The sequence below is a fragment of the Macaca fascicularis genome, chromosome 1, assembly GCF_037993035.2.
Source record: "Macaca fascicularis isolate 582-1 chromosome 1, T2T-MFA8v1.1".
Classification (NCBI taxonomy): domain Eukaryota; kingdom Metazoa; phylum Chordata; class Mammalia; order Primates; family Cercopithecidae; genus Macaca; species Macaca fascicularis.
The window spans coordinates 142,461,630-142,478,098 of record NC_088375.1 but is presented as its reverse complement, the minus strand read 5'-3'; the positions used below and the strand labels follow the sequence as shown (position 1 = coordinate 142,478,098).

At 40.1% G+C, this 16,469-nt stretch overlaps 1 protein-coding gene across 1 annotated transcript in view; it reads left to right on the top strand.

Moving 5' to 3' along the window:
* Positions 1–5,714: 5,714 nt before the first annotated feature.
* Positions 5,715–16,469, top strand: part of BRDT (bromodomain testis associated) — a 51,521-nt gene continuing 40,766 nt past the window's right edge. The window contains exons 1-4 of the mRNA XM_065518740.2: positions 5,715–5,940; positions 7,596–7,733; positions 10,149–10,263; positions 16,239–16,411. Of these exons, the coding sequence (XP_065374812.1) occupies positions 5,749–5,940; positions 7,596–7,733; positions 10,149–10,263; positions 16,239–16,411 (618 nt within the window). The 5' untranslated portion in view covers positions 5,715–5,748. The remainder of the gene's footprint in view (positions 5,941–7,595; positions 7,734–10,148; positions 10,264–16,238; positions 16,412–16,469) is intronic.

The following is a 16,469-nucleotide window of genomic DNA, read 5'->3' as shown; positions in this document are numbered from 1 at the left end:
TGTAAAATAAAAGTTAAATCTAAAGGCTTGATTAGGCTGGCATGGTGGCTCACATCTAATCCACAGAGCTTTGGGAGGCTGAGGTGAGAGGATGACTTGAAGCCAGGAATTTGAGACCAGTCTGGGAAACATAGTGAGACTCTGGCTTCCCCCCTCCCCTGAAAAAATAATTAACCAGGCATGGTGGTGTGTACCTGTAGTCCTAGCTACTCGGGAAGCTGAGGCAGGAGGATTCCTTGCGCCCAGGAGTTCAAGATTGCAGTGAGCCATGATTGAGCCACTGCACTCCTGCTTGGGTGACAGAGCAAGACCCTGTCTCCAACAAAATTTTAAAATTATAAATAAAATCTTGATTACATTCAATTGCACATATTTGACAAAAAGACTTATAAGTAATTTATAGGTACTATGTACTTAGCCATGTTAAATACTGTAGAGAAGTCTAGGAAGGTAACTGAGGAAGGCCAGTGAGGGATATAGAATTATGGAATGTTTTAAGGTATTTAGGATTTGTGGGAGAGCAAAAATTTTGTGTTAGCGCTGAACATAGTGGGAGAGGATTTTTATGTATGTGTGTTTTAATAGATTTTATTTTTGGCCCGGCGCAGTGGCTCATGCCTGTAATCCCAGTGCTTTGGGAGGCTGAGGCAGGCGGATCACGAGGTCAGGAGATCGAGACCAGCCTGGCGAACACGGTGAAACCCCATCTCTACTAAAAATACAAAAACTTAGCTGGGCGTGGTGGCAGGTGCCTGTAGTGCCTGTAGTCCAGCAACTCTCGAGGTTGAGGCAGGAGAATGGCTTGGATCTGGGAGGCGGAGCTTGGAGTGAGCCGAGATCGTGCTACTGCATTCCCGACAGAGCAAGACTCTGTCTCAAAAAAAAAAAAAAAAAAAAGATTTTGTGTTTTAGAGGAGTTTAGGTTCACAGCAAAACTAAGCAGAAAATAGTGTTCCCATCTACCCCGTTTCAAGTACAGCACCAGAGTGGTACGTTTGTCACAATCAATGAACCTACATTGACACGTCATCACCCAACATTAATAGTTTACATAGTTTCTGTTTTGGTGTATATTCTATGAGTTTTGACAAATGGATCTACCATTATAGTATCATACAACATAATCTCACTGCCCTGAACATCCCCTGTGCTCTGCCTATTCCTTCCTCTCCAGACCCCTAGCAACTGCTGATCTTTTTACTATCTCTATAGTTTTGTCTTTTTTTTCTTTTTTTTTTTTTTTTGAGATAGAGTCTCACTCTGTCGCCCAGGCTGGAGTTTAGTGGGGCCATCTTGGCTGGCAACCTTCACCTCCCAGATTCAAGCAATTCTTGTGCCTCAGCCTCTAAGTAGCTGAGATTACTGGCATGCACCACATTGCCTGGCTAATTTTTGTATTTTTATTAGAGATAGGGAGGTCTCACCCTGTTGACCAGGCTGGTCTCGAGCTCCTGACCTCAGTTTTGCCTTTTTTTGAGAATGACATTCAAGTTTTCACGATGTCTTTTCGTGACTTGATAGCTCATGTCTTTTTTGTTGTTGTTGTTTTAAGGAGTCTCGCTCTGTCACCTAGGCTGGAGTCCAGTGGTGGGATCTCAGCTCACTGAAACCTTTGTCTACTTGGTTCAAGCGATTCTCATGCCTCAGCCTCCTGAGTAGCTGGGATTACCACCATTTCCAGCTAGTTTTTGTATTTTTAGTAGAGATGGGTTTTCGCCATGTTGCTGAGGCTGGTCTTGAACTCCTGACCTTGGGTGATCTGCCCACCTTTGCCTCCCTAAATGTTGGGGTTACAGGTGTGAGCCACCACGCCCAGCCGATAGCTCATTTCTTTTCAGTACTGAATAATATTTCATTGCATGAATGTAGTAGAGTGTATTTACCCTTTCACCTGCTTAAGGACATCTTAGTTATTTTCAAGTTTTGGCAATTATGAATAAAGCTGCTATAAACATCCTTGTGTAAGTTTTTTGTGTGGCAAGGTATTTTTTTTAAAAAAATCAAGGCTGGGGAATGTCTGTAGCCAAAGATACCAGCAGAAAGTAATTCCAAATAAAAAATTACATGTAGAAAATGAGGCAGGGAACCGTGGGCTTACCTGTAATTCCAGCATTTTGGGAGGCCAAGGAGGGCAGATTGCTTGAGCTCAGTAGTTCGAGACCAGCCTAGGCAACATAGAAAAACCCCATCTCTACAAAAAAATACAAAAAAAAAAAAAAAAAAAAATGAGCTGGATATGGCAGCGTGTACCTGTAGTCCCAGAGAATCAGGAGGCTGAGGTGGGAGAGTCGTTTGAGCCCAGGAGTTTGAGGCTGCAGTGAGCCAAGATCATACCATTGTACTCCAGCCTGGGTGACAGTCAGACCCTGACTCAAAAAAAAGTAGAAAATGAAACCATGAGACTGCAGAAAGTATATTGTGTATGTGTATATAATATATATATTTTTTTTAGCCCAGATTGCACCACTGCATTCCAGCCTGGGCGACAGAGTGAGACGCCATCTCAAAACCAAAAACATAATACATAGTAAATAATACTATATGTAAAGTTAAAAAATGGTCACAGTTTGGTCTATAGTGATAAAAGTCAGTGGAGTGTTTAACCTTTGTGGATGAGCGAGGGTGTGGTGACTGGGGCACCTAAAAAGTAGGTTAGCTTTAAATAATTACGAAGCCAGGATAAGAGCCAGTTTAGTTGTGACATCCTAGAATAGCTCCATCTTTGTTCTTAATGATGTTCTTAATGATTTTTCTTTTTCTTTTCTTTTTTAATTTTACAGGTGAGGTCTCACTGTGTTGCCCAGGCTAGTCTTGAACTCCTGAGCTCTTTTTTGAGACAGGGTCTTGCTGTGTCACCCAGGCTGGAGTGCAGTGGCACAATCTGGGCTCATTGCCACCTCTACCTCCCGGGCTCAAGTGATCCTCCTCAGCCTCCCAAGTAGCTGGGACTACAGATGTGCACCACCACGCCCTACTGATTTTTGTATTTTTTGCAGAGATGGGAGGTTTAATCTTGTCCAGTCTGGTCTTAAACTCCTGCCCTCAAGCCATCTGCCCTCCTCAGCCTACCAAAGTTCTGGGATTACAGGCATGAGCCACAGCACCCAGCCTATGAGTTTTATTAAGTGTTATATTTCCATATATGTGTAACATGAAAATCGTGAAAGTAGAAGATTGATAACCACCTTTAATTCATTTAAATGTAGTAGTACTCAATCTTGGCTGCACATCAGAAGTAACAGTTAAAAAAACCAACAAAACTGATTCCCCGGCACTCTCGCCAGAGATTGGGACCTGAGCATTGGTATTTTTAAAGATCCACAGCTCCTCATAACTATTAGGTTGGCTAGTATTAAACCAAAAAATTTCTATTGGCAAGGATGTGGAGAAATTGAACTCTTGTACATTGTTAGTGGGAATGTGAAATCATGTATTGGCCATGGAAAATGGGATAGGCTTCCTCAAAAAATTAGAAATATAATTGCCATATGATCTAGCAATTCTACTTGTGTATGTATATCCAAAAGAATTGAAAGCAGGGTCCTGAGATACTTGTAAACCCATGTTCATAGCAGCAGTATTCACAATAGAGTCAACAAGTGGAAGCAACCCAAGTGGCATCAATGAATGAATGGATAAAGAAAATGATACACATACAATGGAATATTATTTACCCTTAAAAGGAAGGGAAATTCTAACACACACTACGACATGGATGAATCTTGAGGGCTTTATATTAGGAAAAATAAGCCAGTCACAAAAAAGATAATATGATTTGTCACTTTAATGAAGTATTTAGAGTAGTCAAATTAATGGCAACAGAAAGCAGAATGGTGGTTGCTAGGTACAGGGGGGGACAGAAGAATGCAGATTTGTTGGTTAATGCACATAGAGTTTCTGTTTTGCCAGATGAAAAAGTTCTAGAGATTGGTTTCACAAAAAACATGAATATACTTAAATAACACTACTGATCTGTACACTTAGAGTTAATATGGTAAATTTTGGTATGTATTATGCTGTAATTCAAAAATATCTACGAGTGATTAATATGCAACAGGAGGTGAGAACTAATACTACTTTAATGCAGACGAGGATATATTATTGGCTGTTAACACTGATCTCTAAAAGTGGGCAAAATTATTTCATAACTACTTTTCATTTTGCTCATGTACTTGAGGTATTATGTGTACATTGGTAGTACCATTTTTATCCTTAATGATGCTGTCTAGGAATATTAAATACTGTCTTTCTGAAACACCTATGAAATTTAAAATATTTTATTCTAGATGTAGCAATATATGCCACAGAGTAACATTTTACTCTAATAAATTTGGTTTTAAAATAAATCACTTTGGGTCAGGTACAGTGGCTCACGCCTGTAATCCCAGCACTTTGGGAGGCCGAGGAGGGCGGATCACCTGAGGTCAGGAGTTCCAGACCAGCCTGGCCAATGTAGTGAAACCCTGCCTCTATTAAAAATATAAAAGTTAGCTGGGCGTGGTGGCAGGCGCCTGTAATCATAGCTACTCAGGAAGCTGAGGCAGGAGAATCACTTGAAGCCAGGAGGCAAAAGTTGCAGTGAGTGGAGATTGTACCACTGCACTCCAGCCTGGGCGGTAGAATGAGACTCCATCTCAAAAAAATAAATAAAAATAGAAAAATAAAAATAAAATCACTTTGGCTGGGCATGGTGGCTCAAGGTTGTAATCTCGGCACCTTGTGAGGCCAGGGTGTGTGCATCACCTGAGGTCAGGAGTTTGAGACCACCCGGGCCAACATGTTGAAACCTTGTCTCTCCAAAAAATACAAAAATTAACTGGGCATGGTGGCATGCATCTGCAGTCACAGCTACTTGGGAGGCTGAGGCTGGAGAATCGCTTGAACCTGGGAGGCGGAGATTGCAGTAAGCCAAGATCGTGCCATTGTACTCCAGCCTGGGTGACAGAGTGAGACTCCATCTCAGAGAGAGAGAGAGACCATAAATAAATAAATCATTTTTTTCAAATTAGCCAGAAAAATTTTTTATTTTGCTTTTCTCTTTGTTGAATTAACAGTTGTAGAATACTTACACACTGATCATGTCTTTAACATTCTGTTATTTCTTCCGACTAGGAATTTATAGACTTTTCCTGCTAAGACCTCAATTTGTGTTTTTTTGAAAGGCAGAAAGACTGAGATGTTGAAAAATTTAAATCTAAGACTAAGGCATATATAGTAAAACTTTTACTACTTGTATAGAAAAAGTTTGTTTAAAAATTGCTGCTTTTGGCTTTTTTTTTTTTTTTTTTTAAATCCTGTCTTAATCATGATGTGCTTTAAAATACAGTAGATGTTACTCTTTTTTGAGACAGACTTTCACTCTTGTTGCCCAGGCTGTAGTGCAATGGCATGATCTTGGCTCACTGTAACCTCTGCCTCCTGGGTTTAAGCGAGTCTCCTGCCTCAGCCTCCCAAGTAGCTTGGATTACAGGCATGTGCCACCACGCCTGGCTAATTTTTGTATTTTTAGTAGAGACGGGGTTTCACTACATTGGCCAGGCTGGTCTGGAACTCCTGACCTCAGATGATCCACCCGCCTTGACCTCCCAAAGTGTTGGGATTACAGGCCTGTGCCCCTGTGCCTGGCCTCTGTTACTGTTGAATAACACTTTTCAGCTCCTGTGGAAACCATTCCTAAAGTGCTTCTGAAGTACTCAGTTTTTGTTTTTCAGGATATGTACGTGTAAGCAGGATTCGAAGCAGTTAAGAATGTCTCTGCCAAGTCGACAAACAGCTATTATTGTTAACCCTCCTCCACCAGAGTATATAAATACCAAGAAAAATGGGCGATTGACAAATCAACTTCAGTATCTACAAAAAGTTGTCCTAAAGGATTTATGGAAGCATAGTTTTTCATGGCCTTTTCAACGTCCTGTGGATGCTGTGAAACTAAAGTTGCCTGTATGTATGTCTTCAACTATATTTCAAAAAAAAAATCCTGTACCTTTCTGTAAGACATAGCTAGTCTTTAATAAATCATATTTGTTGGGCACGTTGGCTCCTGCCTGTAATCCCAGCACTTTGGGAGGCTGAAGTGGGCAGATCACCTGAGGTCAGGAGTTCGAGACCAGCCTGACCAACATGGAGAAACCCCGTCTCTACTAAAAATGCAAAATTAGCCAGGTGTGGTGGCACATGCCTGTAATCCCACCTACCCAGGAGGCTGAGGCAGGAGAATCTCTTGAAGGTGGAGGTGGAGGTTGCAGTAAGCTGAGATTACACCATTGCCTGGGCAACAAAAGTAAAACTCCATCTCCAAAAATTAAAAATACAAAAATATTTAACAAATACCTGATTTATTTAGCATCACTGAAGTCTATCCCAATGAGTAATTGTTTTCCAAAAAAACAAAGTATTTTTCTGAGCATTCACATTCTTATTTTAATGAGTTGTGATAAATTACAATACATGTTTTATTATAGTATATGTCACTTCACCTTTTGGATGCAGAGTTATCCTGAATTTTACCTTTTCCGTGAAGTTTCTCTTGACACTTCCTGGCAGGCTTGGTCGCATCACATACAGAATTTGACTTTAGGTCTTACGTTAGGAATTTTTAGCCATTCAGTAATGCAATGGTTGAGTAGTTTACAATATAGCTAGTCAACTTGAAGATGGGATTTTATTCTATGGAGTCAGACTCCATAAAAACAAGGTTCTTACTCCTCCTGCCCTTTTTATTTTCAAGGATAATTTTATTCTGAAATTCTTATCTTTATTCATCTTTATTGGCTTTTTTTTTAAAACATCTAAAAATAATGCCATAGCAGTCAGCTTTGTTTCTCATTACTAAAGGTTTTAGTTTCTAGAATATGGCCTTTTTTTTTTTTTTTTGAGACAGAGTCTCGCTCTGTCACCCAGACTAGAGTGCAGTGGCATGATCTCAGCTCACTGCAACCTCTGCCTCCTGGGTTCAAGTGATTCTTGGGCCTCACCCTCCCAAGTAGCTGGGAAGATAGGCGTGTGCCAGCACACCTGGCTAATTTTCTGGGTTTCTTTGTTTGTTTGTTTGTTGTTGTTTTGTTTTTTGAGACAGAGTCTTGCTCTGTCCCCCAGGCTGGAGTGCAATGGCACAATCTTAGCTCACTGCAACTTCTGCCTCCCAGGTTTGAGTGATTCTCCTGCCTCAGACTCCCGAGTAGCTGGGATTACAGGCACGCGTCATCACGCCAGGCTTATGATGGGGCTTCCCCATGTTGGGCAGGCTGGTCTCGATCTCCTGACCTCAGGTGATCCACCCACCTCGGCCTCCCAAAGTGCTGTGATTAAAGGTGTGAGCTACCACGCCCGGCCAATTTTCTGTATTTTTATTAGAGATGGGTTTCACCATGTTGGCCAGGCTGATCTTGAACTCCTGGCCTCAAGTGATCCTCCTGCCTCAGCCTCCCAAAGTGCTGGGACTACAGGCGTGAACCACTGTGCCCAGCCAGAATATGACTTTTTAAAGATAATCAGTTTCTCTAGTTACAGGTGTATAGTGTATTAAATTTCTTTGTATATCAATGGTTGTAGTGTATTCATTCTTACTAACATTTAGAATTTGTTCAAAACCATAGGATTATTATACCATTATAAAAAACCCAATGGATTTAAATACAATTAAGAAGCGCTTGGAGAATAAATATTATGTGAAGGCTTCAGAATGTATAGAAGACTTCAATACAATGTTCTCAAATTGTTATTTATATAACAAGGTATGTAAGCTTTATGTTATACTTGCTAATTCTTTGCCGTTACATATAGGAGAGAGATGTATAAAATCGTGATCATTTCAGATTTCAAGTCTCTTCATTTGAAATCTTTTACGTATATGTGTGTGTGTATATATATAATTTTTTTTTTTTGAAATGGAGTCTGGCTCTGTCACCCAGGCTGGAGTGTAGTGGTGTGATCTCGGCTCACTGCAACCTCCGCCCCCAGGTTCAAGTGATTCTCCTGCCTCAGCCTCCCGAGTAGTGGGGAATACAGACACTTGCCACCCTGCCAGGCTAATTTTTTATACATTTTTTTTTTTAGTAGAGACGGGTTTCACCATGTTGGCCTGGCTGGTCTCGAACTCCTGACCTCAGGTGATCCACCCACCTCGGCCTCCCAAAGTTCTGGGATTATAGGTGTGAGCCACTGTGCCTGGCCAAGATCTGTTACATATTTTTAAGGACAATACTTTTTCACTGAATTTCACAATTTTCACATACCAATACTTGTTCAGTCTATTTGCTATAATATTTTTGTGCCTGAATAGCTGTAGTGGCTTGTTATGTTTTTAAAAAATACCAGTGAGAGCTGGTTTCTGTGAATAAAGTATTTCAGAATGTTTTCTGTTGCATTCCTGTCATTTTAGTTATGAGATAAAGGAAAAGTCTTAGTATATATTAATCTTCATTAAATTTTCACAGTATGGACCCCTGGCCATAAACTAAAAAGCCAAACCAATTGCCTACTTCTAAACTTCACAACAAGTTGATTTAAAGATCAGATATGTTCTCGCTGGGCACAGTGGCTCACAACTGTAATCCCAGCACTTTGGGAGGTGGAGGTGGGAGGATCATGAGGTGAAGAGATCGAGAACATCTTGGCCAACATGGTGAAACCCCGCCTCTACTAAAAATACAAAAATTAGCTGGGCATGGTGGCACATGCCTGTAGTCCCAGCTACTCTGGAGGCTGAGGCAGGAGAATCGTTTCAGCCCGGGAGGCGGAGGTTGCAGTGAGCCGAGATCACACCACTGCACTCATTTAAAACTATCAGCCAAATTTAAAACTATCAGCCAAATTTAAAACTATCAGCACAAATTTAAAACTATCAGCCAATGCAAATGATTTTTTTTTTTCTGAGACAGGGACTCACTGTGTTGCCTAGGCTGGACTTGATCTCCTGGGCTCAAGTGATACTCCCACCTCAGCCTCCTAAGTAGCTGGGATTATAGGCACACACCACTGCATCCAGCTCCAATGTGGATTTTTAAAAAATCAGTACCATTGGCAACTTCATTTTAATTTAACTACAATTCCAAAGGGTGCTTTCAGATGTAATATTTTTAAATGAAGTTTAGTAATTTTCCTGAGCTACCTAACTTAGAAATAAATGTTCTCTTTAAGAGAACTGTTGCTTTGTAAATTACTTACTTTTTTCTCAGTCATAAATTGAAGCAAGATGAAGACTTGTAAGCAAATAATTGATTGAAAAATTGAAGTTTTTTTTGTTTTTTCTGAGACAAGAGTTCGCTCTTGTTGCCCAGGCTGGAGTGCAATGGTGCAATCTCGGCTCACCACAACCTCCACCTCCCAGTTCAAGTGATTCTCCTGCCTCAGCCTCCCTAGTAGCTGGGATTACAAACATGTGCAACCACACCCGGCTAATTTTTTTTTTTTTTTTAAAGACATAGTTTTGATCTTGTTGCTCAGGCTGGAGCACAATGGCACTATCTCAGCTCATCGCAACCTCCGCCTCCCGGGTTTAAGCAATTCTTCTGCCTCAGCCTCCCGAGTAGCTAGGATTACAGGCATGCACCACCATGCCTGGTTAATTTTGTATTTTTAGTAGAGACGGTGTTTCTCCATGTTTGTCAGGCTGGTCTCAAACTCCCGATCTCAGGTGATCTGCCCGCTTCAGTCTCCCAAAAACTGCTGGGATTACAGGCGTGAGCCACCGCGCCCGGCCTAATCTTGTATTTTTAGTAGAGACAGGGTTTCTCTATGTTGGTCAGGCTGGTCTCGAACTCCTGACCTCAAGTAATCCACCCCCCTCAGCCTCCAAAAGTGCTGGGATTATAGGCATGAGCCACCATGCCTGGTGAAATTCTCATTTTTAATACCTCTTTGATTTAGTAGGATTGGTTGGATTGTAATTCTCTAGTGTTCGGAAAGCCATTTGGGTACTTGTTAGAAGTTGAAGGAGTAGAATGCTAGAATTTTAAATGTGAGCTGCTTTCAACCATAGAGAATAAGAAAATAAAATGTGAGCAACTTCACTATTTTCTAAATTTATAAGAGATTAATACTGTCTAGGAGTACTATGTTACTGCCTTCAATAAAGTGGCCTGAATTTAAAACATTTGGTACAGTGACTATACTGTATATCCTTATGGTATATTTAATATGTTTTGTAGCCTGGAGATGACATTGTTCTTATGGCACAAGCTCTCGAGAAGCTGTTTATGCAGAAATTATCTCAGATGCCACAAGAAGAGCAAGTTGTGGGTGGTAAGGAAAGAATCAAGAAAGGTAAGGCAGGAGGTAAACACTTCATGGTTCTGTCTGTTTTTTTCCCCTCTCTGTCTCGTGTGTGTGTGTGTGTGTGTGTGTGTGTGTGTGTGTGTGTGTGTAAATCCCTCAAAGGAGACAGACATCCAGACGTCCTACATCCTATTCTATTGATAAAAAATGTCCATTTGAAATAATCTGCCAAACCTTGATCACAAGGATGGGTATCATTCAAAAATAGTGAGGACTGCATTGATTTTGGCCTTGGAGCCAGCTTTCCTGTAGCATAATGCCATTCACAAAGTAGGGATTCAGAAAATCATAGCTGTTACTACTGTTTTCAGTGGATCTTGTATCTGTGCTGTACTGATAAGAATGCCCAAATTGCTAGTGCTCTCTGCATTAAAAAAAATTTCCATAGCTGAGAATGAAATGTTAGTATTGGATTGGGAGATTGTCTTTTTTTCCTAACTTTTTCTTCAGTCACAAAAATCTTTGGAGGAAATCATCTTCACAACTAATAATCATATTGTTTAAATATGGTGTTTCAAAAATCTTAAGTATCCAAATAGATTTATTGTAGAGGTTAACCAAGAATGTAGTAAATGTTGGTTTATCTTTGGATCACTTAAGCAGTGTAATCTTTAAGTTCTTAGTCATTCCGTGTTAGTTTCCTCATTTATATTATCAGGAAAATATTTATTTATTTTTTATTTTTGAGACTGAGTCTTCGCTCTGTCACCCAGGCTGGAGTGCAGTGGCACAATCTCGGCTCACTGCAAGCTCCACCTCATGGGTTCACGCCTTTCTCCTGCCTCAGCCTCCCGAGTCGCTGGGACTACAGACGCCCACCACCACACCCAGCTAATTTTTTGTATTTTTTTTTTTTAGTAGAGACAGGATTTCACCGTGTTAGCCAGGATGGTCTCAATCTCCTGACGTCGTGATCTGCCCGCCTCAGCCTCCCACAGTGCTGGGATTACAGGCGTGAGCCACCGCACCCGGCCCGAAAAATATTTTTCTTTCATGATTGTAAATGTTTATGAAGTGTATAGTTAAGTGCCTGAGATATAGGAGGCTTGTAATAGGTTCATGGCAGAAGTTGATTTTTCTTTTCAGGTTTTTATTGATAGTAATATATACTTTTTTATTGCTAATAGATCCTTAAGGTGGGTCATAACTTATAGTGCTTTAACCAAATCTATGAGATATTCACTGATTATTTAAGTCGTTATTCTTATTTTAGAAAAGGTTGATCTAATGTCTGACAATGTGAGACCTAGGCTTCTACAAGAAGATTTAAGTAAGCCCTTATGAGGTAGATAGTACATAGATCAGTATGGTATTTAAATTGTAAAACCAACATGCTAATTGTTGCTGACTTAAATTATTACCCTTAGCAAGATAAAAATTGATATTTTTTCCATTTAATATTGTTAGAAGGTAAAAATTATTGATCTTCTCATTGATCTTTTATCTGAGGGAAACATGCTGTTAGCAGTTACCTGAGCATCTGAAACAAATAGCTACAACTTAACTTTCAAGTGTTTCTTTAAGGTTTTTTGTTTTCTTTTTTTTTTTTTTTTTTTTTTGAGACAAGAGTTTCACTCTTGTTGCCCTGGCTGGAATGCAATTGCATGATCTCTGCTCACTGCAACCTCTGCCTCCCACATTCAAGTGATTCCCCTGTCTCAGCCTCTTGAGTAACTGGGGTTACAGGCATGCACCACCACGCCCAGCTAATTTTTGTACTTTTTAGTAGAGACAGGGTTTCACCATGTTGGACAGGCTGGTCTCAAACTCCTGACCTCAGGTGATCCACCCACCTTGGCCTCCCAAAGTGCTGTGATTACAGGCATGAGCCACTGCGCCAGGCCTACATTTAAGTTTTTTGTTAGAAATAAAACTTGAAAAAACTTACAAGGCAATGCATTATGGAAAAAAATTAAGACAATGCATTATGACACGTGTCAGATGAAATTACATGTAATATATACTGTGTTTCAAAAGAATGAGAAGTTTTGTTTTATTTCGAGACAGGTCTCATTCTGTCACCCTGGCTGGAGTGCAGTGGCACTCCACGATCACAGTTCACTGCAGCCTCGAGCTCCTGGGCTTAAACAGTCCTCCCACTTTAGCCTCCCAAGTAGCCAATATTAAAGACATGTGCCACCACACCCAGCTAATTTTTTTGTTTCTTATAGAGGTGGGGTCTCATTTTGTTGCCCAGGCTGATCTTGAACTCCTGGCTTCAAATGATCCTCATGCCTTGGCCTCCCAAAGTGCTAGGATTACAGGCATGAGCCACCATGCATGGCCAAGAGTGAGAAATTGATATGTGATGTGTGCCAGTACATTTTATATTGCTATAAAGAAATACCTGGCTGTTCGTTGTGGCTCATGGCCGTAATGCCAGCACATTGGGAAGCCAAGATGGGAGGATTACATGAGCCCAGGAATTCAAGACCAGCCTGAGCAAGACAGAAGGACCCTTTACAGAAAAATTTAAAACTTTGCCAGGTATGGTGGCATGCACCTGTAGTCCCAGCTCATCAAGAGCCTGAGGTGGGGAGGATTGCTTGAGCCCAGGAGTTTGAAGGTGCAGTGAGTCATGGTCACACCACTGCAACAGAGTGACAGAGCGAGACCCTGTCTCAAAAAGAAAAAAAAAAAGAAAGAAATGAAATATGTGAGGCTGGGTAATTTACAAAGAAAAGAAGTTTATTTGGCTCATGGTTTTGCAGGCTGTATAAGTATGGCACCAGCATCTGCTTAGCTTCTGGGCCTCAGGAAGCTTTCAATCATGGTAAGAGGCAAAGAGGGAGCTGTTGTATCACATGGCAAGGTGGGGTTAGGGAGGAGGTGCTCTTTTAAGCAACCAGATCTTGTGTGAACTCAGAGTGAGCACTCCCTCATTACATCGAGGACAACACCAAGAGAATCATGAGGGATCCACCCTCATGACCCAAGCACCTCCCACACCAGGCCCCACCACCAACATTGGAGGTCACATTTCAACATGAGATTTGAAGAAGATGAAACATCCAAACCATATCACGCTGAAAAAGTTGGGAAAGGCTTTAGAGGTGCTATAAGTTATGTTTGACCTCAAAGGATAGGTAGGATTTGGCTTCAGAGTGAATGTCTAAGTTTAAAAAACTTCTGACAGAAGCATTCCACTACCAGAGTCATGTCTTTGTTAGTCACGGTAGTAGGGAAATTGTCATATAATGGTAGCTAGTTTAAAATAATGTGGTTATGTACATGTTGATAATTTATGGCAAAGAAAACTCGGTATTAAATTGATAATATTGATTGAGCAAATACTTGAGTGCTGATTATGTACCACAACACTGTTCTGTGCTCTTGAGATATTATCACTAAATAAAACAAAAACTTTGCCATCTTGGAATTTATATTCTAGTAGGAAGTGAGAGACAAACATGACAGATTCAGTGGAGGCCTCGTTGAGAAGTGAAGATTTGCAAGAAGAACATTCCAGGCGGAGGAATCGGCTAGAGCAAAGGCCTATAACAGATCCTCCATCACTTTGGGCCATGCCTTCATTTGTGAATCGATCTTGCCATCTCAACCATTTTATTCCTTTGTTATCTCCCTTTTTTCTTGCATCATTAATCTCTCCTCCTCTATGGGGTTAGTTTCATTACCCTATAAACTGGGTCTAGTATCTCATCTTTAAAATACTCCTTTATTCATATTCTTCCAGCTATTGTTCCTTTTTTTCTTTCTTCCTGTATACTCATGTACTCCCCTTAGCACAAGTTCTAGCTTTATTTCACCACCAAAGACGTTTTGTCAGTCAGGGTCACTTGTAGTCTTCATTCTGCAAAATTTAAGTAGTGTTTTTTTCTATTCTCATTTTATTTGACTTCTGTCAGTATTTGCCTTAGGAGACTACTGTGTCTTTTTAAAAATTCTTTTATTTCTTCGTGCACACACTAATCATGTGTACTTACTTCCCATTCTATAGTTCTCTTGACCTAGCTGTCTTCTTCTTACCTGTATAGTGACACCTTAGTTGTCAGCTTTAGAGAGGGAGGCCTTCCTTGGCTACCCTGTCCATAATAGTTCTCTGCCTTAGTTTAGTTAGTAACGTGTATATTTCCTTCCTAACACTTAGCATCACTTATACTCAATATGATTACTTATTTTTTGTCTGTTTCTTACACTAGACAGTAAGCTCCAAGAGCAGATACTATGTCTGTCTTGTTCATTTTTGAGCCCAGGAGGTTGAAGGTGCAGTGAGTCATGATCACACCACTGCAACAGAGTGACAGAGCGAAACCCTGTCTCAAAAAAAAAAAAGACATATGTGAGAATTTGCGCCCTAGCACCTAAAATGGTGCCCAACACAATAGGCATGCAGTAAATATTTACTGTGTTTCTCTCATGTACCAAGTACTGCATTAGGTACAAGAGATTTAGGGGTGACCAAAACAAAGTCCCCTTACTCTCACAGAGCTTTTTATTGTGAGAGACAGAGACAAAATTAAGTAATTGTAACTATTCCTCACTATGCAGATCTAATTAGCTCCCAAGTTCAAAGAGTAACAACAGTTGGAATATCAAAGGATGTGAGATTATCTGAATGTATTTGATTCCTAAGTTTTAAAGAGTAGTGACAACTCAGATATTGAGGAATATCAGCCCTGTCTTAAAATACATTCAGATTTACTTAGTTCCTGAGTTTGTTTTGCAAGAATTGAAGGGCCAGAAATAGCTATATGTTGTATATCAAATGTAATAATGGCATGGAAAAAATAAAGCAGAATAAGAGCTATACAGTTGATGAGTGGGGATAGGGTAGAGTGAAAATGTTATTTTATATAGGGTGGTTGAGAAGGTGACATTTGAGTAAATGCCTGAAGGAAATGTTGGAATGAGGCATAAGGATATCTTATTTTAGGCAAAACAAATAGTCGTCTTCTGCTTACCAAATTTGAGCAAGGCCAATAGGCTAGAGTGAGGTAAGGACAGAGGGAAGTAATAAGAAGTGAGGTTGGAAGGAGGGAAGAAGTACGGAGAAGAGGACAAGCAGGTCGCATATATGCTGTGAGCACTTTGGTTTTTACTTAGCAAGATTACAAGTCGTCACTAATTTGAGTTTTAAAAGATCACTTTGACAGCTGTTTTGAGGATAGACTATAGAGTACCAAAGCAGAAGGAAGACCTGCCTGGATGTTATTGCAGTAATTGAGTTGTGCACTGATGATGCCTTGGGCCAGAGTGAATGCCGCTTGTGAGAAGTGTTTGGAGTCTAGATAGGAAGATAATGCTAACAGGGTTTGCTGCTGGGTTGCATATGGAGTTTGAGAGACAGTGGAATCAAAGATGACTTCAGGGTTTTTGTTGTGAACAATTAGAAGAATAGAGTTGCCTTGATGGAAGGTTGAACTCTTGAAATAACAGATTTCAGAGTGATATGATCCAAATGTCTGAAGTCATAACATTCTGTAAAAACAGATAGGGCAGAAGAACATGACAATTGTTCCTTTGGCAGAATTTTCTGAAGAATGTATTGATAAGAGAATCATATTCACATCTTTTGTTCTGTGATGGACTATGTGTAACAATTAATGAAATCCTTGGATATTTATGCAGAGCATTCTGAAGACCTCACATAGTACTGTGTGGTTGGTCTCCAGAGTATCTGAAATTTTTGCTTATGTTCACAGCTACCTGAAGCTAACCACATGGCTCTATTATTAGTCTTGGTTTAAGCCAGGCACCTTTTTGAATAAAGCTGGTAAACCTACCATTAATAACAAATGTTGAAGTCTCCATTATTATATCTTTATATCTAAATTGGTCTAACCTGTCTAATCCTGTGTGTGTAGATTTCAAAATGAAATAAGTATCCTATGCTTATATTGCTAAAAAGCTGAACTAAATGAATTGAAATAGAAAATAAGACAGAAAGTGGTGTTTTATACTTTATTCATTCATATATTTGATTCTGGCTCATACTTTTCCAGGCACTCAACAGAATATAGCTGTTTTTTCTGCTAAAGAAAAATCGTCGCCCAACGCAACAGAAAAAGTATTTAAGCAGCAAGCAATTCCTTCTGTATTTCCTAAGACATCTGTTTCTCCCTTGAACGTGGCACAAGGAGCTTCAGTCAACTCCAGTTCACAATCTGTGGCCCAAGTAAGTTTATTATAGTTTTAAAATCATTGCATTTTAATTTTGGATTTTTTTTTTCAGT